This window comes from Pleurodeles waltl, chromosome 5 (assembly GCF_031143425.1).
Source record: "Pleurodeles waltl isolate 20211129_DDA chromosome 5, aPleWal1.hap1.20221129, whole genome shotgun sequence".
Classification (NCBI taxonomy): Eukaryota; Metazoa; Chordata; class Amphibia; order Caudata; family Salamandridae; genus Pleurodeles; species Pleurodeles waltl.
The window spans coordinates 85236723-85262212 of record NC_090444.1 but is presented as its reverse complement, the minus strand read 5'-3'; the positions used below and the strand labels follow the sequence as shown (position 1 = coordinate 85262212).

The following is a 25490-nucleotide window of genomic DNA, read 5'->3' as shown; positions in this document are numbered from 1 at the left end:
TTCGGAATCGAAATCTTTTCGGTCGCCTTTTTGGGCTCCGAGGCAACCTTCTTTATTTTCGGCGTCGTGGTTTCTCGGTGCCGAACCATTTCGGTGCCACTGTCTGGGTGCCGAATCTGTTCGGGGTCGGTGTCTCGGGCCCGAGATTGCTGTGTGGCGGTATCTCGACCGGAGTCGGATGACTTCGCCACATGCATGCCCTTTTTCAGTGCCGATGATCGGTCACCTATTTTTCGGGTTAAGCCATGGCCTGTTGGCGGTGGCGTCCCCTGGGCTTTTGTTGTCTTCTCGTGAGTTTTATGTTTCGATGTCTTACTCACGGTTTTCGGCGTTTCTTCGGGATCGAGCTCGTCAGAGTCCGATTCATGGATGGAGAAGCTTTCTTCTTCCTCCTCGAAACGCCCTTGTCCTGTCGGCGCCGACGCCATCTGCAGTCTTCTTGCTCTTCGGTCTCTTAATGTCTTCCTCGACCGAAACGCTCAACAGGCTTCACAGGTATCCTCCTTGTGCTCTGGAGACAGACACAAGTTACAGACCAGATGCTGATCTGTATATGGATACTTGTTATGGCATTTTGGGCAGAAGCGGAATGGGGTCCGTTCCATCAGCCTTGAAGAGACACGTGGCCGGGCCGACCAGGCCCCGACGGGGGGGATTGAAAAAACCCCAAAGGGCCACCTGAGCTCTTCAAAAGTTGGTGTCGATCTGTTATAACTAACCTGATACCGAACGCAAACAATACCGACGATTTTTCCGAGATTCTAACTAACTTTCCGACCCGAAACACGGAGCGAAAAGGAACACGTCCGAACCCGATGGCGGAAAAAAAACAATCTAAGATGGAGTCGACGCCCATGCGCAATGGAGTCGAAATGGGAGGAGTCCCTCGATCTCGTGACTCGAAAAGACTTCTTCGAAGAAAAACAACTTGTAACACTCCGAGCCCAACACCAGATGGCGGGATGTGCATAGCACAGCATGTGTATCTGCAGCTACATATGCCACCGAACCAGAGGTTACACAAATTCTCCCAATCTCTCCCCCTCCCCCCCCCCCCACCCAACCCCTCTATACTATTCTACAGCTGATGAGATGCCTGACATGGATGTAAGCAAGGTTTTCAAGTGCTGGGATGTCAGCCCCTCACCTACTTTTTCAGTTTTCACCAACTTCCCACTTACTTTTCATACATCTGCGCTCAGCAGACTGGCCTCCAGTGAGACTGTGCTAATATTTTTCTTTGGGGCTTGACTAGGCTGTTTTATTGAAGCTGTGATCTGAGCCCTCGACATATTCACCTGATTTGTAGATGTCTTGGTTGCTAGCCCTCCAATTGTACATTGCCGCCTGCTCTGGCTGTGCATTGATCTATTTTTCAATGCTGAGTCCTTCATGGTGGTTTGGCCTTCACTGTTTTCAAAATCACATTGGAGTTAGCGACTGAGGCAATTGCATCCAACAGAGCATCTGGGGTTTGCCTTATTTCTGGCAAGCAGAGGTGTTGGTGAGGGGCAAAGTGTGTTCAATCTCTCTGGCACGTTCAGGCAAGGTCTCACGCCAGGTGTCATCCTGCACAGTTTTCACTACTTATGCTCAACTTCCTACAGCATCCACCTGATCTCCCCCGTGTCTCACCGCTGGTGCTGTCAAAGTTTTCTCCAATTAAGGGGGGGGGGGGGGGGGATGAATGGGGCAAGTGATGGATCCAGATGCCTCCGCCACTCTCACTCTGCTCACCGATTTCACCTCTTATGGGGGTACAGGATGAGGATTGAAGGGGTTCCCACAATGCAATATGAGCAAGCAGTTGGAGGGATTGGCACCTAAACTCTTCATACATGCAGATTCCACCAGCTTCAATGCCTCTTCAGTGCGGCTCCTTGGCACACCTGCTGCAGCTGTCCCATCATCAGGGCCAGGCTCATTCTCTGCCCCGGCCTGAGGCAAAGAGGGACAGAACGCTAGTGCAGACTAAAATCACAAGACCGACTATGTGGGACTCCCACCCACGTCACCCTGCAACAAAGGTGCTCCTACTCCCCAGGTAAGGCCACAAGAGGAACTGAGCCTACAGACTCAGTCAACAAATCGGGAAATCATGGAGGGGGGCATGCAACAATCCAAGGATTGGGACAGGCCCAGCTTCCAGTGAGGCTGGGCTGAACTTTTACTTTGGGGTTTGAGTTGGCTGTTTTATTGAAGCTATGAGAAGTCGACATGTTCACCTCATTTGTAGATGTCTTAGGTGTCAACCTGGCCCTCCACAGGTACATTGCCGCCTGCTCTGGCTGTGTATTGATCAACTTTCATATGCTGGGTCCTTCATGGTGGTTTGTCTTTCACTATTTTCAAACTCTCACTGGGGTTAGCGACTAAGGCAATTGCATCCCACAGTGCATTTGTCTGATTACTGGCAAGCAGAGGTGTTGGCGAGGGACAGTGTGTGCTCAGTTTCTCTGGCACTCTCAGGGCAAGGTCTCACGCCAGCGGGTGCCATCCTGCACAGCTTTCACTACTTATGCTCAACTTCATACAACATCCACCTAATCTCCCCCGGTTTGTCATTGCTGTCTGGAGATGCCAGGCAGCTTGTTACCCAGGGTAGTCAATGTAGGCTTTTCTCCAATAGAGGGGGATGAATGGGGCAAGTGATGGATTCAGATCCAAGGAAGGAAGAGAAGGGAAGGGGTGGTCCCCGGAGGAGCGATCATCCACTAGCAAGAAGCACCCCAGTCCAAAAGGCTGAAGGACGTCTGTTCACTCATCCTCCTTTATTCTATTTTGCTCATGGTGGTCCAAGGCACCATATTGCGGGTAGAGGAGGCAGAGGCCCAAACAGCAATGTAAATGCCCACATTTGCACAACAGGGCTAAGTGTTCAGGATAATATCGGTGGTGCCTGCACCCCTTGTGTACAACTGCTGGTATACTTTCATCCATAAGGCCCAGGAACTGCAAAGGACTTGTCTGGGGTGTTAAGAGCTTGTGTGTGCTTCCGGCCATGTTGCCTGGCAAACCTTCCTGGAAGGTTTCTCATCAGTGAATGGGTACAAGTCTGTTATACAAACTAGTGTGAACAGGAACAATGGCATTTGGAAACATGCATTCTCTACAGTGCGAAGAGAATCATCCGTCGTCTTACAACTTTTTTGTATCAAGTAAGGATAGAAATCTCTTCTAAAAAAAGAAGCACACCTTCCACTACAATGCTGAAATATATCAGTCCTCCACAACAAAGGGAAGAGATCACATGCTGAAACTTAAGTGATATTATACGCATTACAACTGAAAAGCAATGCGCGGCTGGTTGCAAAAAGCAAGAGATTTTAATGCGTCAAAGGAACTAAGCGAATCACACGTCACAGCAAAAAACATAGGGAAACCACTGCCTAATCTACGTCAGAAAGTGCTCGTGTTGACAATTAACGTTTCTAATAGTGGTCACATGTAACAGTAGCAGAATTAATGCATAAGAATCACATCAAAATTTAAAGGAGGGACTGCGTAATTTACCATCCGTGGGTAAGTGAAACGATAAAGAATGAATGCCTCACCTGCTCTCCCTTTGTTTTCGGTACAATTCGCTTGTCCTCCATGTCACATTTGTTTCCTAGCAGCATTCTTTCTACGTCTTCATTAGCATGCTACAAAAAAGGTATTTACTTTAGGGAATGCAAATCAATTTTATATTATTCAGAACATTTGTTACAATTTTATTCAAATTCATCTCGGGTCCAAAGACCAATTGTGGTTCACACAAGCTTCATGTAACAGGAGTCCCTGAAAGCTTGTGTTTCAGCTGATGCAAATCATGTGTTCAGTACCACATCAGCCACTTACAAACCTTGGTCACTTTTATTTAGGAGTAAACACCCATTCCATTGAAGACTTCATTGTATGAGACACACACAACTGTAGATAATTCTGAAGCACTCATGACCCCAGGTTAGATAAGCTAATAAAATAACCAGCACTATCATTTACACATCTGCTCACAAAAATATTTGCAAATAAAGTTACTTGTGATGGTGAAGAATCCAATTGCTGTGCATTACTGCAGCTACTGGTTGAACCCAGAAACAATTGTGTACCTAAAGACCTCAAATATACGAAGACCTCAATTAGTCTGGTGTAAGTAGTCAATGCCTAAGTTTGTGGTCCGCATCTCTGGATTATTTTTATGTCCCATACTCTTTATGTTATACTTGCTTATTATTTGAGATTTTAATTGTTGTCAATTCCTCTTCTCCGGGGAGCCGGGGGGGGGGGGGATCACGTTTCAATCTGCATTCTATAGTTACAGGTAGGTAACCTTCTTATGCAACTTGAATCTTCTGGATTTTCATGCTGTGCATAAATGTCTCAAATTAAATTTTAGGTTGCACAGGAGGGTGAAATGTGGGTAGTTGGAAGTGCATAAGCACCTCCCACTACACCGGGCCCTTTTCTCAAGTGTACATTTATTCAGTGTTCGGTGAACGTATATTCAGTTGACTTATGCTGCTGCATACGGGTATCCTTTAAACAGTCATGAACAAGGCAGGCTAGTGTAGTCCCTTTCTACGGCCTTCCCTCTAAAGAGTAGCATAGATGCACAGCTGTACTATACATCTCACTATACATCCCCTAGAAATTGTCATCATTTTGCACGTGTAAAGTGCGAAACAAAGAAATGATAGGTCCGCCTTCTTGGTTTAGTCTTGTGTGTAGTAGGCAACTGCTCTCCATACATTGTTTGAAGCGCTCTTTTGGTCGGTATTTTACTGTTGAAAGAATGTGCGCAGCGCTACAGACTGGCTGACCTGGACAGCTTTGAGCCAATGTGGGATTTGTCCTCTTCACCGGGTTGGAGCTCTTGAATAGCTAGGACTGCTAGGAGGTACAGTCTGAAGTGAGATTGATGTTCGCTGCACCAGGTTGAAGTTTCAGCCTGGCGTGGAACTGGCCCAGTTCTCTGGCGGAGCGGGGGGGGGGGTGGGGGGGGGGGGGCGGGCGGGCGGGCGGTATTTATACTTTAATCACTGGCACAGCAAAGGGTTCTGGCTATAGTGCCCATAGTGAAAGCCACAATACTCGATTGCTGACTCAGAAGCATATAACAGCTGAACTGTATCGGATACACTGGGAATGTGACAACCGTTTCCCTTGATAAACCGTTCTTAATTTGCTGGCGTGTGCACCATGTGACAAAGCCCATTTTGCAGTGCATCACTTATAAGTCCTTGGACGACTCCTGACCTCTGACCACCTCCATTCACCCCCTAGATACATGCAAACAAGCATTATCTGTATCCTCGGTAGCAATGCTGCCAGGCCTGGGCTGGCCTACAAACCCACCCCTGCTGCACTGTTAGCACATCTGGCATCACTGAAATAGTATTCTGCCTGGTGGCATTCCCATTAGACGTCACTACCATATCTAACATGCATACGGGGGAGCAATGAGTACCACTGACAAGCTTGCATCTGCTTATCACAGTTTTAATTATAGGAAAAGCATGAGCATCTATTCCTCATCAACAGCACACACTGCTAGGACTGGGGGTAGAAATGTGAAATCAAGGCATCTGTTTCTACTCCAACGAAAATACAACCATTTCTAGTGTCCGACATGTTTTGTAAATGAGGACTGCAGTTTCTTTATCTAGCTTTGCTCACGTGATACTCTTGCCTGCCTCTGTTTTGTTCTTTGAGTCTGTGGATTGCCAGGTAACCTATGCGTCTCACATTGGCCTATGCCCACATTTCCTGTGCTAGTTTGATCGAGGGTAGGACTTCGTGCCCAGTTTCAGGCAGAACATTACTGTGGTGCGGTCTGTCAGATTCTGAACAGTACCTCCTTACCCATGTGTGCAAGGCCTTTAAAGACCGACACACAGGTCTGGAGCACGGATATGTTCAACTGCCTCCTGCTGTGTCAAGTGACCACTAATCTGGAGGTTCCCCATGTGGGTGCCCCAACCTGTGTATGATGCATCCATGGTGACTAGGTCTATAAAAAGGTTTGTTCTTGTTCACGATTTAACGAGACCACTATTTCTATTACTTTTGTAATTTGGTTTCGACAACCATGAGATAGCCCCAAAACCCAGCTGACCCGGACTCCTGAACCGAGAGCTGCAGCTGTGTGGGCATCTTGTGAAGGGTATGAAAGGAAAGCACGAGGCCACCATGCCTCTTGTCTTCATGACTATTTCGGTCTGAGAATCTGACAACTGGTAGAGGCAAACTATTGCTTTCCCAAGTCCAGCTCCACCCACAAACATTTCCTGCTGACATACCTTTGGGAGGGAGTGAAATGGGGCGGGGTCAGTGAGACCTTCACGTTGCCTGAATATTCGTGTGAGAACAAAGTGTGTATGATCTAATTTAGGTCTGGCAATGCTGGAAAAAGTTACTCTTTAAGCTTGGGTACATATGCAACATTTAACCTCTTAAGTGTGCAGCAACAACTCCCAAGCATTTTATGGACACGCATGATGCTAACTATTTGGAAAGGTACATCTCTTACTCCTGTTTCTGCCTGCTGCCTCTATGCTGCATTTTTTTTTTTTAAACTTTTTTTTATACACACTAGTAGATTAGGCCCGGCCGGCAGGGGGAGGGGTTTATTTTTGGTGGAGAGGGAGGTGCGGCGGGTGTGAAGTACTCTTTTGGCACGGAGGTAACAAGTCTGTGTAAGTTTAACAATCCAGTTGGCGAAGGCAGCTTTGGAAATGCCCTGCCCTTGTAAGGTTTGCTAAATGAGACACATAGCGGGCCTGAATTGCGGGATAGTTTGGTCCTATCTATGCAATACGTAAGGGACCGTTTAACATCCAACATATGGAATGCTCTTTCAGCCAGATAATCAGGCTCTGGGACGTAAACTGGCAGTTCAATAGTGTGACTGAGATGGAAAAGTGATTCTACCATAAAAAGGAATTTAGGGTTTGTCCTAAGAAAAATCCTATACTTGTGGACCCACGTAAAAGGTTCTTGGATGGTCGAGGTTTGTAGCTCACTAATATGCCTAAGGGGGGTAATGGCTACTTTCCATGAAAGGAATTTAAAGGGGCATGAGTGCAAACGTGGCCCCTGTGGTGGCACCTGCACTGTCTTGTCATTTGTGATTCCTGCTGTAAACCCCTCTAAGATACACCCGTCATCCTTATGTTGAGAGGTTGGCTTTTGTATGTGAAAGCTGTGATTTTGCTCATGGGATCTAGTACTCAACCGAAGCGGACAGGTGTTTCCAAAAGGACCCTATAGAAGGGTACCCTGAAAAGCACCCATTTACTTTGAAGTCTCCATATCCTGTTCATCTTTTCCAGCATCTCATCAACCTGCAGGCCAAAGAGATAGTGTCAATTGAATGGTACTGTAAGTGTAGTAAAGGCAAAATTGAGGTTCTATACAGGGGCGGGGAGAGCCTGTGGGAATTTTACCCTTTTTTAGCCCCTTCATAAATGCTTTAACCACTGGCATCCCAAACAGAGGAGTGCTGTCTGTTCTGAAGGTAAACAAATGCAGTGGGATGAAGGCAGATAGATGGGTAAGCTGGTCCCAACTTTTGAAGTTGAAGGTAAGTAACCATCGCTTGTACTCTAGAGTTTTAGGGGTCAGATTTATTTGTGATGCAGCAATGAACAAATCTTTTCCACTTTAATGCATAACAAGCAAGAGTTGTGGGATGCCTAGCCTCCATATGGATGGACATGGATTCTTGCAGTAAGTGCAGGTATCCAAACTCTAGGACCTTATGTGCCAAATCGCAAATCTGAGCTTTGCTGGATATGGGTTCCTGGTCGGTTTGTCTCTGTGTGGGCAGATTTTGTCTGAGGTGCACTCTTGTGGGGACTGATGGAGTTCTAATAGGGTGTAGTACAAGTATGGCTGAGACTGGAGCCACTGAAATGAGGCAGAGAGACCTCTGTCTGAGCATCCTGATGACAAGAGGAAGCAGTGGGAAGGCTGGAAGCCTGAAGGCAAACATCTATGGAAAGTCCATCCTATGGACTGAACGTGTGGGTATCTGGCAGCAAAGCTTGGGCATTTCATATTTTTGACTGTAGTGAATAGGTCTATTTGTGGAGTGCTCAACCACAGGAAGTATGTGTTAAGGATTTTGTGGGGGAGTTCCCATTTGTGGATCCTAATGAGTGGGTCAGAAAGGTTATGGACTACTCCGTGGAGATGCTCTGCCATCAGGTGAACCTTGTGGGAAAGCACCCAATGCCAGGTCTGTGCTAGGTTATAGAGCTGCAGTGAATGAGTGTCCCCCTGTTTATTTATGCATTACATTGTTGCCATGTTGCCTACTTGGCCTAGAACCTCTTTCCACTGAGTGAGATGGAGAAAGGCTTAGAGAGCGAGTTGTACAGCTAGGAGCGCTAGGAAACCAATGTGGCGATAGATATGGAGAGGGCCACTGTAGTTTGATGCTCCCCACACCAGGAGAGGTGTCCGTAGTAATAATTACATGCAAGGCTGGGTCTCCCAAAGGCGTGCCTCACACCATGTGGGTAGATGTCCACCATTAGAGAGACTGATGAGCCTTCGCCTGAACCAACACTGGATCTTCCCATGGATCTGAGCTTGTGATCACTGGACTTTTAAACACAATGGCCTTTTTGATAAGCTTGCATGTGGGACTACTGTGATGCACAATCCCACCATTGCCAAAAGGACCCTGACTGTGCGCACAGGAATAGGACTGGTTAAAAAAAAAAAAGGGGGGGGCAATAACTGCAGTAGGCTGGCCATCCTTCGTTGGTTGGGGTACAACATCATAGTCACTGTGTCAAGTTGGGAGCCCAGGAAAGGCCTCAAATGGAATAGCAGAAAATAGGACTTTGTGATGTAGGTTACTTCCCAGTCCCTTAAGGAGGGGTGCTGTTGCCTGTGGGTGTGCTAGGTACTGTACTCTGCTGCTGCTCTTGATCAAAACCAATCTTCAAGGTAAGTTCCTTGGGAATGAAGGTGTGCGGTGATGACTGACAGACATTTTGTGATCACCCTAGGGACCGTTGTGACCCTGAAAGGTAATACCATGAACTGGTAATGATGGCCACTTACCACCAAGTGCAGGTACTTGTTCTTGGAGGAGGTGGATGTGCTCCAAACTTGTGCATGTTACACGCGGCTCCTACTTTGGAAATAGGATGCGTGTTTCAGACGGCAGCTCTGCAGAGTGTGGGAGACTGGGCCCAAAGTACATCATTAGTACCGGTCGGTCTGACTCTTGGCTAGCTCACAGTGCCTCAACCCAAACCTCCAAATCCACAGGGTTAAGTGGTGATTATGGCAACCTGAACATGACACTGACTCCCCAGGGAAGCCGTGGAAACAGATCATACCCCTTTTGCTCAGTTACCCATGCATGCCAAAGCCGAAACACAAGATGCGAGATCCGTTTTCAATACATTTATTGAAACAATCGCAATCTATTATAAAAAGCATGTGCTGCAATAATTAGGCACATGAAAGAAAGCAAGGTAATCAACATTGCAATCAGGGTAAAGATGATAACTCCACCATGGCGTATGCAGCTTTAAATGGTCTAGAGATTCTAGCAATTCCTACCTAACCTTATGTCTATGTCAGAGCACAATGGTTGTAGCCCTCTAACTGGCCCAATCTAAAGGATCAGCCCCATATCTGAAAAGAATAGTAGGAATCGGCCTGTCATGTAGATTGAAATCCTCGAAGGTAGCTGGAAGAGCAGCACCAGCAAAAACTACCTGCCATGCGGCTTGCGTCCCAGGATGGTCATGATCGGAATTGATAACTCATGCCACATTGGGACCAGTTCTGATATAATGCCGTATCTCGGAGAAAGAAGCTGGCTCCTGAACTGGCAACGCAAGTTAGCATATTGTGGAGCGCACTTCACAGCCTTAGAGAGTACTGATTATATGTAGTGCAAAAGCTGATTAACGAGCAGCGTCCTCCTTGCTTTCCTGGAATAAAACAGAATGAAAGTGTGCAAAAGCCTTACCTAAAGGCTGTATTGCCAACAAAACATGTATAAAACGTGAATAAAGCACAAGCTGTAGAACTAAGCTAAAGCAGGCGTGCCTAACCTGGGTAATTAAAACGGTTTTCACGACATGCAGGGGAGCATATTAGAGGGTGTCATGCAGATCGAGGCAATAACTGTACTCTAAAATGCCTAACACGTTTGTCTGCAGTGATTTGCGGCCACTGGCTGAGGAATTGGCTTAAGTCTCCTTCCAACAGGTTATTTTTTGGGGAGGAGGGGGATGTGGGGGATTTGTGAGCTGTCACTGTTTAGTCAAGGTAGCCCCCTTGGTGGTACCAGCAGTGTCTTGTCCTTTGTGATTTCATCTGTAGACCCCTCTATAATACACCTTTTGCCTCTGACAGGAGTGATCTTGCTCAAGTGATGGGAGGTTGGCTTTTGTATGTGAAATCAGTGATTTTGCTCATGGGATCTACGACTCAACCCAAGCTGGACTGTTTTTTTCGAAAGGGCCCTATAAAGGAGTGCTTTAAAAAGCACCCATTTACTTTGAAGTCTCTGTATCCTTTTTATTTTTTCCAACATCTTCTCAACCTGCAGGCCGAAGAGATAGTCTCCACCAAATGGCAGGTTGATGAGATGCTGTACCTCAAGTTTAAAACCGGATACGCAAAGCCAGGTGCAGGGGAGAAAAATAATACTTGTATTTATGTCTCTAGAGGCAAGGTTGGCAGCATCCAATGCAAAGCGTACATTCACACTGGAAACTACCTTGCCTTCCGAAGTGATTTCTTCCCCTCATTTGACTCAGCAGGTCAACATAGTCTCCTCTTCCCGCTACAACACCCTGCGCATGGTCCGCAAGATTTTCAAGTGGATTCCCGTTGAAACCAGAAAAACAGGAACCACGACCAAAATACAAAAGAAAATGCAACTCATCCAAAACGCCTCCGCCCGACTCATCTTTGACGTCTCACGCCGCAACCACATCTCAGAGAACTACACTTTCTATCCGTATCGAAGAGGATCACCTTCAAACTACTCACCCATGCACACAAAGCCCTCCACAACACAGGTCCGGCCTATCTCAACGACAGACTCACCTTCCACACCCCTGCCCGCCAGCTCCGCCCCGCCAGCCTCGCCCCCCGCATTCACCGCTCCACCACCAGAGGAAGATCCTTCTCTTACATCGCCGCCAAGACCTGGAACTCCCTACCGCTCCAACTACACCAGACACAAGACCTCCTAGCCTTCAGAAAACACCTCAAGACATGGCTCTTCGACCACTAACTCCACCCCCGCGCCTTGAGACCCTAACAGGGAGTAGCGCGCTTTATAAATTGTTGATTGATCTTGATTTCCTCATTAATCTAGGTTATAATCCTCTCAAGGATCATCTGTCGGTCCCTATCCAACCGGTTGGTCGTATGGATTACCTGTCCCATAGGGAGTGCCCTTTGGTGAGGAATAATAAGGTGACCCTCCAGGGGAGTGACTGAGGCAATGATGGTGAAGGTGTGGGACGCAGCAGCGGTGGCGTGCAAGGGAGAGGAATAGGGTTCGTCTTACTGTCACTGCTTTTTAATAGGAAGCGCTTATGTGGAAGCTTTTGGAACAGTGTCTTCCTTGAAGGTCAGTTTTATTACGTGGCACAGAGTCTGATGGAGGCACCGTAGTTGAAATCTTTCCTGTGAGTGGATCAATGAAGAGGTGCTGCTGCGTAGTGTCCAGTTCTTGCTGGAGCTACTCAAGGATAGGGGCCTTGTTGCCCAAGACTGGGTGTGGCCTGCTTTGGTGTGAGGCTGGTCACTCTCAGATGGATTGCGTCGGTGCCAACCAGACCCTGGGGTGGGAGTTGTCCCTTGAACAGTCTATATCCCTGCCAACATGCTCAGGGCTCAATGCCCTTGGGAGTAGTGCGCTCACACAGCACAGGGAGTGGACTCGGTCATTAGCTGGATCTTACTCATAGTTCTGTTTTCATCTGCAGACCAGGCTTGGACTTGCTGTCTTTCTGCAAGCGGGAGTCATGGTTGTCCAGGCTCCTCCTCATGAGTGCCGAAGGAGGTGGATTCTCTGAAGATGTCTGGGATACCCAAGATGTCTTCATGCAGCATGGTATGTGACCATCAACGCTATCTTTGATATCAAAGGATTTAATTCTACATGAATGCTAGGCACACCGGGCAGCTTGCATTGCCATCAGTGTCCGGCAACAAAGTGTGGATTTAAGATTTGATGGCAATCAGTTCTCAGGTGCTTAGCATGGAATCGAGGAGAGTACTGGAGTGGTGATTGTTCCATAACCAGTGCTCATTTTTGGAGAGAATACCATGTGGAAGAGTGTTGTTAACCCCCAACAGGAGGTAGGCCCCCAAAGCCACTTATCAGCAAAACCCATCGAAGCCTTGCTTCTGGATTGTGGTCAAGCAGATGGAAAAGTCTGAGCATACTTGGTGCACATCTGAACCGAATGGTGAAAGAAAAGCAAATTTAATGCAGTTAGAGCCAATTCGCAATATACATCGAGTAGAGGAGTTACAATGCATCTTGTGACTCTAGAATTTTGTAACCCCCCCAAAAATAAAGCACTGGCAAAGCCAATAGAGCTATTGGTGTGGTCATGTTTTTTCAAAGATGTTTGACAGCAGCGTCTGCTGCTTTAAGTGAACAGCAGCAGAGGCTCTGCACAAAAAGTAAGAGAGTACCTGAAGGAGCTTGTGGAAGGGCATTGGTTACAGGAAGCAGTACTTAGCCCAGGTTCCACAGCAGGGACCAAGACTGAATCAAAGGAGGAAGCCAGACGGAAGGACGAGGGACCAACCATTAGGAAGCAAGAAAATAAGAGCGACAGGGGAGCAAAACAATGGTAAGTAAAGTTAAGTAATAAGCCCCTTTTAAGTTTTTTTTTTTCCTTGAGATTTGAGAACTGATAGGAAATGTGTCCCCTTTAGATTTCTGGAGCACTAACCATAATTTCTATTGCAAAAAAAAAAAAAAATCCTCATTTTGTACATCTGCTCTAGAACCCTCTGGAGGAAATGCTTTCAGTTTTACAGCTTTGACTCCATCAAACTGGCGCTACACTGTCAAATGCAGAAAGTTAGCATTCTAGTGGTTTGTTACAACACTTTGAAACTGCCATAGAGCACCAGGGAATTAAATGCCACACAGCTGGCCATGATGGAAGGCTGTTTCTCCCAGAATATCAGGTTTTATCAAATGCCTGGTGAAGATATTATGAACTTACAGAAAAGGTCCTGATGTTAGCTTCTAGCACCCACCATAACCTATATGAGAAAATCATGAGAAAATAGTTTTCCCTTACACATTTTGTTTATCAAATTCCAGTAAAGGCTCAGCAATTTTCACAGTGTAAAATCGCCAGAGAACTTAAGAGTTCCTAAAAGAAGTATAGCACTACCAACAAAAGATTTATACTGGGATTAAAACTGGTTTTGTTGTGACATGCTAAGTGCCTGCACCCCTCGAAGGGTCAGTGTGTTCTTACCATATTATTTACAAATATTATTCAGGATGCAAGGACTGTGTCCCTCTAATGGCTGCCACAGCATATTGTTCATGTTGTGGCCAGCCAATCAGGATTCACTAGCCCCCACCCCCTTTTAATTTGTAAGTCAAAGACTATCTTGATACCAAAAGTCCAGATACCCTAACTTTTCTGGCAGATTTACTCCTTTGTGACCAAACGAAGCACTTAAAAAAAAAAAAAAATCTTCAAAACTACTGAATGGATTTAAATAAATTAATAAAAGCAAGCCTTCCTAGTTAAGTTCTACCTACGTGCTAAGTTTGCTTACATTCTGTTATGCTATTTTATCTCTGACAGCAAACTTTAGTTTAAGAGTTAAAATGATCAACTAACGTTTTAGGACCATCCTTATTTCTTACCCTCAGCTGGACTGATCAAGGCATACCCTGGCAAAAATGGATGAACTTTGAGAAAGTTTTGTGCAGATTTGAACGGCGCAAAAGTTAAGAAAAATAAGCAAATTCTAACCAACTATAACAGTTACTCTGACAGTGATAGTGCCAAACTAACTCAAACTGACGACACAGAGGGAGCTTTCGGTCAGCCCTCTTACTCCACTGACTGTTGAACTTACATTCACAATTTGCTTCCAGCCACAAAAGCTTGGAGCCTGAGAATGGGTCAACCCACTACTACCATTGGCTCTTTTTTCTATGAATGAAACCATCTTGCGCTTACACGTGCATCCGGACCTAAAAAGACAAGCATTTTCAACGTAATGGGTCTCGCATTACCTCGAGTTAGAGCTATTAGCGCTGTAAAGAAAAAAAGAAAAAGCAGCAGGATTGCACTATGTAAAATGCAGCACGACTGCGCAGCGTGGAAAATAAACAGATAAAGTAGTCCGGACACCAGGCTGAAAACTTCGAGTCTCGTACGTTTCCAGTAGTTTACCGGTGCTGTGTAGGTGGGCTAAACACCAGAAAAAGCATAACGTATGCTGCCTTTCACAAATTAAAGCAAGCGGATTTTAAGAGGCAAGCGCACGAACCAATCTAAGTGACTGGCGTGACATGGCATGGTTTGAAGCCCAAAGAGAAATTACAGAATGGGGTGAGCGCTTTGCGCTCGCCCATAAACTATTGTTGAGGTCGGTAGGCCAATATCTGCTTTAATTTCATGGTTAGTTTGGCAGTAGGTAATTTTTGTTTTACTTTCCAAACATATGCACGCCACCTGTAGATAGAGGCATTTTTACACTTTTCTTCTCTATTGCATGCCTGCAAAAAAAAAAAAAACAAAAAAAAAAAAAGCTAGTAGGCTTTCAAATTGTTTTTACCTCTGCTGGTTTCTTTTTGTTTCCCTCAAATACCGATTGTTATGATTGCGTCGAGTCAGCTTCCCCCCCTCCCCCCACAGTCCTAGAGACCAACATCGTTGGCTCCGAAGAGCTTTGATTCGGAGGCATTGCAGACCTATGCTTTTTCGACACGAAAAGCATATTTTTGGCATCGATTTGCTAATGCTAAGATACTGTGCCCAACGCCATCTTTCTAGCTTTTACATTTTTTGGCTGCAATCTGCATAGGGGTCACACACCCAGAACCTACAGTATCTGTGCATCCTTTTATGTGTGGGTGTAGTATAGTCATGTGAAGAGATTCACACTGCAAATCATGGATGAACTGCTTACTGGGCTATGGATCAGAAAGAAATACAACTAAACCTGCTGGCACGTCTTTGAATGTGCCGTAAATAATGGTGAATGGGTTGAGTGCTTGAGAAGCCATCCATAGGGCCTTGGCTGAGAACTACAGCTCTCTGGCGCAATAACTGAAGGTTGAGGATGAAATAAATCTTGAAAAGACAGCCAAAGGTGGCAAGAGGGGATTAACAATGCAAATAATCCTAGGAAAGCCTGGCTTTCGGGAAGGAACTATTTGTATTTGTTATTTCGTGCCAGTCAGGCTACCGCTTAGGCTTCAAGTGCACATCCTGTGGATCCTATGTCCTTCCCGGATGGATGGGGAGGAAAGCGTGGGAGAGGGGTGGCATGTTCCAAGGGGCCAAGAACGGACCTTCTGGTGAGGTACATGATTACTGCACACATGCTGTTGCCTCCAGCAGTGGAACAGAGGACGCTGCTTTACAGTTAAATTGAGGTTTTGTTTTTCTCAGCTATTTTCATAAGCTTGTCTGACAGAGTGGAAGGTATCAAAACTCCCAATTACCAAGTAAAAAAGGGTGCCGGAATCACACCGACAGCCTCACAGACTCAGTAACTTGACGCCAGGATACTCGCGAGCATAAGGGAATGACAGCCTGGGAGCTAAGGGTCTGGGTTCTCGGGAGCATCACCTTAACCCTGATTACTTCAAGAGAGCCATGTGAGCGTTGCCAGTTTGGTCTAGGAACCTTCACCGTGCAGACCTCACTTCAAGGTGTGTGTGGCTGCCGAGGGGTCCTGGTGTAAGCCCCCTAGTTCCTCAGGGTGGGTACCGCTGATCCCAACTTATGCACCTGGGTGCTTGTGATGCTGAACCCCGAACATCCGCCCGGCAGCGTCCTTGTGTACCTCCACCCTCAATTGTAGCCAATGTGTTATTCTGGCTTCTGTGACCCCCACTGCAACTTCAATGTAACACCCCCACAAGGATTGCGATGTCTAGATGAGAAGGTTTTGTCCATTTACTAATACTATTACCTGTAAAAGTGCCTGTTTTGTAGCTTATGCTAACTAGGTCTCAAACACTAATGCTATCTTGCTTAAAATTATGTCTCCCCCGCATGTTCACCGCTTATTATTTCTGCTGCACAGTCAGTGTAAATCATATCTATTTCCAAATTACATTGTTCTTGCTCTCAAATAAATCATTCCTAAAATGGGCTCAGTGATGTCACAGGATTCAAGGTCTCTTATGCCTGCTTACTATACTGTCTTCTTTCACAGTAGGCCACTGTTGTTTAAGAACCAGTCTGTTCTGACGTATACGGATGATATTAACAGAGAGGCTGAATCAATATTCATGAGGAAAGACAGTGTTTGGTTGCTAGGTCAATATGGCATTAAATAATTTTGTGCTCGAATCTCAGAAACCCTATTCTTTTGGTTCACACCATGATGAATCTGCACTTTTAATTTATGACTGAGAAGAATCCCTACCTAAACTCTCACATTTTGGGGGTAAGTCAGGTGACCTTCCGGTGCTATTAGGGCTGATACTGTCCAATTTCTTACTGACTTTGCAGCTCATATAGAACTTAAAATATTTACATTTTACTTACTATTCTGTATTGACTTATGATCGAGAGCCTTCATGGCATGTGCAGTTTACAACTCTTGAATTGTATCTTTTGAATCTCCTGAATTCTATCTTTGAATTTTTGCAAAAGATCCTTTAAAATGTTCCAATTCGGAACTCACTCAAGAGTCTGCCCTTATTCCACTGTATTTTCAATATGTTGTGCAGTGCCTTGGGACACACTGCCCCATGGGACTACGCTTCGTGGTTCACGATCCATCCACTTGTGGGCATGGTATTTAAGTGTCTTTTTGGGTTCTAAGAACATAGGTGTTCCCCACGCCCAAACACACAAGCTTGAGTCTCCCCTTCTGATTCTCACATTGGTGACTGCACCCCTTGTCACTCTTTGAAGCCTGATTGGTACGCCTATGCTGGACAGTGTACTTGTTTGTGAGGATTTGGGTTCGGCAAGAGGCATAGGACTTAAATACACGAGGACCACAAAACCATGCAGAAAACGGGAGGCGGCGGCACAGGAGGCTTGCATTTGCTCGACTGCCGCAGCAACATCTTCCCTACGCCCAGCTCCATCACCGGCTGCTTAGAGTACGCATGCGCAGCCAAGGCTCCCAGTGTGGCAGGAGCGGCTAAGGCAACGCAGGACAAGATTGCGCTGCTCAGGAGCAGCCAATCACAAACAGACTTATCACACTTAACACTGCGAACATTAAAGTTTTTTGCTTAAACTATGAATGAGCCAGTGTGTCTGTTGTAGCATGCTGGCAGATTGAGGTATGTTTATGTGTAGTGTTTAATGGTGTCATTTGATTTTTTCTAAGTACAAAACGCTGTCTAGACAACCAGAACAGGTCCTCGCTATTACAATGCTCCGAGTTCAGAGTCCCTTAGCCATCACTTACCATACCCCCCAAAAAAAAGCCTTGGATCGCTCTGCTTCACAACTTTGAGGATCGAGTGCATATGACCACTGTGATGTCGAGATGGGGACAGGGAAACAGTCTGCTGCGCTTCAGGTTGGCATCTGCTATTCAAGCTCTCTGGCGGTCAGGTATACGCAGGTATGCCAACCCAGGAACAACCCCGCTGCTGCTCCCACTGAAGGTGGAGATCCCACGGTAGAGCTCTCATGTGCCAGCAGGCAGAGGGCACCAGCCGTATGCACGGGTCTAGAACACCAAGAAGCCTCAAACATGTAGGCTGGAACACAGGATTGACCTTAAAAACACTGCAATCATGATCCTAAATGGCTCAGTGAGTTCCTAGGCCATGGTCAACATTTCGAGTTTGTCCTTCCGGAAGAAGCTGTTCTAGAACCGAAATTCTAGCATAGGTCTCAGCGAGGTCATTTTCGGCCACAAAATACTGGATCAGCACGCTGTGCATTAGTCTGCCTCAAGGGCTCTCCCTACCCCCCTCTTGGCCAGCAGAATGTGGACTTCCTGGGAAAGGATAGTGGAATGATCTGCCAAAGACCAGGCAAAAACAAGAACAACAGGAAAGGGGTAAATAGAGAAGGATGCATAACCATTTTGAACAAACTTCAAAACCAACGACTCTCAGGTAATCACAAGCCGTGTACAAACAACCACCAGAAGAAGAAATGAGCTGCTAGCTGGTGGCCACAGCAGGCAACCAAGGGACAGACTGCTGCCCCTTGTTGAAGCACTTGTGGGGAGCATAAGAATAATAAACAGTTATCCCTGGAAATAACCCCTAGATCCACTGAGAAGGTTCTTACAATAACTGCATCTTTTCTGGAGTATCCTCCTCATAAATGGCAAGCAAACCGATCCTGTATTGTGAGAAATGGGAGATGACCTCTGTGGGAGCTTAAGCATATTCTACTGCTTGAAAAGCACAATGAAATGTATATGATTTTACACCAAAACAGCTATGTTAATTTAGCTAGTATTTCGAGCATATCAACAGGTGAAAAACACACATGAGAGCATGTGACAGATCCTGCTGTAGAGACTTCACATCTTGAAGTAGAACGCTCATTGAAATCACAAATGGCCCAACCAGATAGCCCTCAACAGCTGTTAATCTACAAGCACAGAAATGTTTGCAAGTTACAGATGTGCCTTGGAAATGTACAGCTGTATTTAACTGGCTTGAAGGAAAATACTTCCTTAAATTAAGAATAAGAGGAAAGCTCCTGTACTTAAGATATATGTGCCTTCACTTAGTTGAGAATTTTATTTTTGTAGAAGAAAAGTAATTCCTTGGGTACATTATGTAATATTCTGGAAGGAACAAAGGTGGCCCTCCAATAATTACCAATTTGCAGTCAATATACTGCACACTAGAGGAGTCTTGTTGGCATGCACCGATTATGCAAACTAACTTAAATGGCGCCAGCAACTAGGATTCATTTACAACAGCATATTTTTACTTTGAGGACAAGCTTAAGAAACTGGTGTAGCCTGCTGCCTTGGCAGCTCCTTAGCCTCCATAAACACCCACAGAGGGTAACAGACACGACTTAACACAGAAGAGACTTCGGCACCTGTTTATGAAAGTTTAGAACCTGATCAGAACTAAAGAGGAGATCAGTGGAACTACTTTAACTAAAAGGCAATACAGCAGCAGGTGCCCATCTAAATAAAGCCGGGTTTGAGACGGGTCACAGATGGTTAAAAAAGTCAGGGTCGAGGGTTCTCAGCTACAAAGCAAAAATTAGACCACAAACTACTTGTCCTGGAATGTGTCCTTCACAGGAGCGGGGTGGATATATTACAAAGCTGTGGTATTTGGAGATGTGTAAAGTAACTTCAAATGTCTCATTTAACAGAGTTGCAGGGAATTCTACTATTTTTGCAATTAACTTACAAACACTAACCACTAAACTAAGCATAAAAGTTTCCAATTATCATGGTAGTTTAGGGAGCTTTACTGAAAAATACAAGTTACAGGCAAAAAACTATGGCTTTCTTGATAATTCAGGCAAGTGGCTTTCAACCACCTGGATAGTCATGTATCACTTCTTGCTAGTGCTAATTTAGCCATGCACAAAAGGCAGTGTCTGAAGAGTACAGAAATATTAAAATCCTCATGGGTAGATTAACCCAACATCGCACAATAGCGATTTAAAAACTGCGATGAAATTGAATTAATGGGATCATTTAGAGCATTTTGCAACCACAGTAAAGATCTGTGGAACACTTTGGGTAGTCTACAAAGTGTTCGGCTTCTGACATCTGTGTAACTTTTGCGTCATTGACACATTTTTGTCTAACACTAATAAAATGACTCTGCAGAAAGCAGACTTTGCAGTCGGTGTTCCTCTACTCCAAGATACCATTAGTGCGAAAGACCCTCTACTCAACCTAAGGGGCCTTCTTGTTTTCATAGAAACAACTTTGTCCTGAAGATGGTCTCGTGGATGATTACATTTTGAGACTGAAACGCCAATGCTCTACCCAGCTTTCTTTGGAGTTCATTTTCGAACTGATGTTATGTCATTTAGATGTACAAATTCCTAATAACCAGAAAGTGGGCATGTAGTACATTGTCATTTGTCCCCAACATCAGGATGTCATTGCATATTATTGTATTAGAACAGCCAATGTACTTGAACCAGTACTGATACAGAACCCCTGATTTAACATATTTCGTGTTCAACTCTAAAATGAACTCTGAATATACATCATTTCAAAGATACACCTGCTATTGTGATTTATTTCTGTGGTCTGTAAATGAATTGTGTCTATTCTAAATTATAATAATACATTTAAGTTAGATGTCAATAATAGACAACAATAAAGCAGACATAAATCACTCACTCCCCAAGTAACATCCCTTGAAGGGACTCTTACCTGTTACAGCGTAAATACCCAAGCCCACTAGGGTATACAGGGTTGCTCTGTTAGATGTAAATCACAGGCATATTTACATGCATAATGAAAAAGAGCTTTAAATTCTGTACTCAAAATCAACTTACCTCATCTATGTTTCGGAGCCATTTGCTTATGTTTTCAAAGCTTTTGGCATTTGTGATGTCATACACCAGCATGATTCCCATGGCACCCCTGTAGTAGGAGGTGGTGATGGTGTGAAACCGCTCCTGTCCTGCTGTGTCCCTAAAAAGATTGAGTAAACAGATTACACACACTATTAATAAGCGGGTCTATACAACTGGCTATATTGATAAAAAAAAGTCAGAACTGCTGACAAATTCAATACAAATATTATAAATAGGCAACTTTAAAAGAGCAGGATTATGTTTTGTTTTCATCAAAATAAAAGCTAAAGCGCCTAGAACTACAAGTCAGAAGGTCATTAAGGAGACTCTGATTCTCCAGTTGGAGTCTGATGGAAGTTTACATATCAATAAAATAACAGGGAGAAGAAAAACATGTAACACCAGGTCTTTATTATAGGTAGCTGCAATACATTCTTTATCACTGCCTACAGCCAGCCCCCTTGCGTACATCCAAGAACACTAAAAGAAAAAAAGGAAACCTCTGTGAAGGCAGCGGGTTAGAGATCGTCAGATTAGCGAGAACATCAGCTAATACTATTGGGTACAATACAGGCTAGAGCCTAGGTCTGTGCTTTTACACGTCAAAGGGAAGAAAAGAAAATGTAAGTGTTGCATGAAATACAACCCATGAGCAGGATCTTCTTCATACTTCTATTTTTTTCCAGTTTAGATTTTCATTTTAAAATCATTGGATTCTAGCTGTCAGTAATGTCTATTTCAAACCAGCATGTAGTACTGTTGAGAACAACTGCAATAGCTGCACTCCAGGGTCCTTGAGGCATGAAAAGGCCCAAACATATAGGACGGGATTCAAGATTATATTAAGGTTTATTTATTTATATGTTTATGTTGCGAGCACAACAAACTTCACTGCCTTGATGACTAAATGAATAAATAATGAAGTCATCAAAATCTCCTTTTGCAAAACGCAGCTGTTTAGTGTAAAAATATTTTGTGGCATGCCCGAAACAGATGAGGATGGGTCTCTATTTTTAGGTCTCGTGTAAGCGTACGGCCTTTTGTATACCTTTAAATATACTTCTTCTGTGGGCTTCCAGCTATTTCATTTGTTAGTTTGTGTCATTTTAAAATCCTTGCTTGCTAGTTGTCAGTCATGCCTCTTTGTCCCTTCTGTGTTGGATCAGAGACCAATTACTGTATAATTACGCTTTGTTCTGTTTATCTGATCTGTAGGGATTTTTTTTTTCTTTTTTCTTTTTTTTTTAAAACTTTGTTTCCTGCTCCTGCCAGGGAAACTTCCCTTTTTATTTGCAGAGCTTTCTTACCTTGAGCTTATCTGTAAAAAAAGGCTATAAATCAGGCTACCTTGGTCATATTTGGTATTTGTGGGCTCTCTCCACCCTCTGTCAGCTGCCTGGCTCCCGCCCTTCCTTGGCTTGGATTTTCTTTACCAAGTGTGCCGGGCTGTGTGTTGGGACAAGGGCGGGGGATCTTGTGTGACTGCTTATAGCCTAGGCCCCCAGCTCTATCAGGGCTCCGTAATCCTTAGAGACAGTGCCCACTTCTGCTCCATACTGGGATTCCAATCGTAGCTCCATCAGTGCACCTCAGTTCACACTCCAAGCCCTCAGCTGTGCAAGGAACCCCACACATGCAGTCTGCCAGAGCACCTCAGTTCTTCCAGTCAGTACATTCTGCTGCTTTACTACTGGGACCTCAGGCACAGCTTCACCAGTGCACCGCAGTTCACATACTCCAAGCCCTCACCCATGCCATTGCCAGGAACCCCACACACGCTGTCTGCCAGAGGACCTCAGTTCTCACAGTCCGTACACACTGCTGCTCCAGTACTGGGACCTCGGGCGCAGCTGCATCAGTACAGCTCAGTTCACACACTCCAAGCCCCTCAGCCGTGCCCGTTCCAGAACCCCACACATGCCGTCTTCCAGTGCACCCCAGTTCTTAAAGTCAGTACACTCTGCTGTACCAGTACTAGGACCTTGGGCGCAGCTCCACCAGTCCACCACAGTTCTACCCCGGCGAGGTCACTTCCTTTCCTATACTGGGACCCCGTTCACATACAGTTCCATTACAGCAGCTTAATACTAATATTCAGTCCCACTGCCAAGCCAATACTTGACCCAAAAGAACAAAACACAGCTTAGCCAGTGCACCTCATGTCTAACATCCAATGCCACTTCAGTGGGAACCACCACAGCTCTGTAAGAATCCATCAATTCTAACATTCAGTGCACATTTATTCTCAGTACCAAGGCGCAGACACAAGCTCTTCAGGACTCCTTGCTTCTGTGATTAAGAGGCAATGACATCCTCATATTGGGCCCCACTCACAGCTTCAACAGGGCACCTCCAGGTAAAACTGGCAAGTCAATACTACGTGACACACAGCTCAATTAACATACCTCACTTCTGATCTTGTGTACCAGTTACTAATCCAGTACTGCACCCACATACAACTGTCAGTGCACCTCAACCCTAACCTGCAGCTCCCTGTTATTCCAATACCAGGAATTACACAGCGCTCTGTTTCTCATTTCCCACCCGCTGCCTATTATTCCAGAACTTGCCTGAGACAGCTCTGTCTACACCCCCAATCCTGATCTGAAGCACCCCACTATTGCTATTTTGGGGTTCAAATACAACTCTAATGTACCTCATGCTGTTCTGCAGTGCCCCGTGCTCTTCCACACTCCGACCTATCTGAGGACGAGGGGGAGCCAATTACATCTATTCTTAGCTGCCATCTTTATTTGGGAGGGTCTGTTTCACCAACCTCACTCTATTCTTTCCTTTACTCTGTTTACTCTCAATGTTTTCTTTCTCCCGCACTTCCCTTTCCAGCTTTTAAAATCCACATTCACTCTCTTTTAAGTGTTTATTTCTAGTCCTGGCTCTATTTTTTGGTTTTCTTCTTGCTACCTCCTCTTTCAAACTCGTAAAAACTTGGTTATATCTTTCCTAGTTTTGTTCCTCTTTTTTTCTTCATCAGGCGTTCATTCTTTCACTATTTTTTCTCTTCCCTTAATTCTTTGTCTTTTTTTACTTAGTCTTTCCTTTGACTCGGTATGCGTCCTTTACATTTTTTTATTTTTTTTTTAAAGATCTTTTATCCTTCCTTTCTCTGGTGTTTTTCTTATCTTTATCTGTCAATTCACATTTTTAGTTTGTCCCAGATACCGCAGAAAAACAAGTCCTCCAGTTATGTTTAGTTGTGGTAGGTTCTTTTATAGGAAGACATCAAATCCATCGGATGGTCGTTATTCCATAATCAGTCATAAGAGGAGCATAGTAACATAGGCACAGCCAACACGTGTTTCATCACGGCATGTGACTTTTTCAAGGCTGCAAAATATATACAACAATAATGGTAGCCAATTCTTGTCCAAGAGGCATTTAAGGATGATAGCATAATCAATGGAAAGTATAGGTTCAAATAGTGAAGCATGCTTCGAAGTCGAAGAAAAGCGAGGTGATGAAGTACCTCTGAACCAATGAGCGAAAGGAAAAAATAAGCCTTTCTGTAAACAGACCTGTAAATCATAGTATCTCAGTTACATTTGCTGACAAAGGTCAAACGTCAAACTGCCTTCCAGAAAACGTTGTGTTTACAGCTGACTTCAAGGTGAGAGCGTTTGTAGGAAAGACTGCAGATTGGTGTCTGCATGGAGGCCACTGGTGCCCCTCCTATGCTCCATTCGCAAGGCTGTAACATAACCATAAATAGCACATCATGTGACAAACAGATGACAGACGTGTGCTTTTATTTATTTATTTAAAGGCACATGGAGATAAGTGATGCACAGAATATTGCGGCAACGACGCCATCCTTGCTTGTTTTGAAGAAATCTGTGCTTTAAACCCCAGTTTTCTCTATTTCACAGGCAGTGATGTGGTTTGTGGACCAAGGCTTCTCCGCGTGCTCAGTCTTGGTGGGTGGGAAGAACTTATGTATTCCAGTTTATGCAATGTCTGTTTAACTGTCTGTGCGCTGTTTTAGCATTGACTGTGTGAGCTCACCGATATCACCAATACCAGCCAGTTGCCTTCTCAAGTGAGCTACAAGATATTTAATAAACACCCTTGGTGCTATCACAAATGTCTGGATTACATGATATACAGTTCTTTCTACCCTAGGTGTCACTGCTTTTGATAAACTGGGTCTGAAGCCTCCTTACTTTGAACAGTTATTCTTTGTAGAAATGTCTTCTACTCTGAGTTAAGAGTTTGTCAAAATAAGTTACTTACTTTTTGTAACACTTTCTAGTAGAGACTATCTAGCCACAGATTCCTCACCTACTGAATACTCCCCAGGCATTAAATTGAATCCAGAAACTTTTTTGCAGTATTCAAAAAGGTCACAAACCTGCAGCCAGAAGTCTATCAGAAAGAAGAAGCATAAATCAGTCAATTCCACATGTTGCACCCTTTATGTATCAGCCGCTACCTTAATCACATAATTATTAAAGATCATCCAGTGGTGGCGGCGTGGAAGCGTTATAAATCAAAATAGGAAAACAGGAAAAATATAGGCAACTCCCCTTATATCAAGTTCACCTCAAGTACACATTATTGGGATGAGGTCACTAGATCATACAGCATTACAATTATCCGTCCTCTCTGGTGCCAGTGACTTTTAATCCAGACTTTGAGTCTTACCAACGTAAGCTTTCAAACTAGAACAAAGGATGCCCCCTTAACATCAAGAATTTTACTCAACGGGGAGCACTGAGACTGAATATGTATTTATCTGTTGCACCTTACCCAAAAAGGGGATTTCTGATTACTACAATTATGACA

The 25490-nt window shown here is 44.7% G+C and overlaps 1 protein-coding gene across 1 annotated transcript in view; it reads right to left on the bottom strand.

Moving 5' to 3' along the window:
* RAB10 (RAB10, member RAS oncogene family) overlaps nucleotides 1-25490 on the bottom strand; it is a 180958-nt gene that overhangs the window by 48611 nt on the left and 106857 nt on the right. The window contains exons 3-4 of the mRNA XM_069233655.1: nucleotides 20670-20808; nucleotides 3555-3644 (exon numbers count right to left, since the gene is read on the bottom strand). Of these exons, the coding sequence (XP_069089756.1) occupies nucleotides 3555-3644; nucleotides 20670-20808 (229 nt within the window). The remainder of the gene's footprint in view (nucleotides 1-3554; nucleotides 3645-20669; nucleotides 20809-25490) is intronic.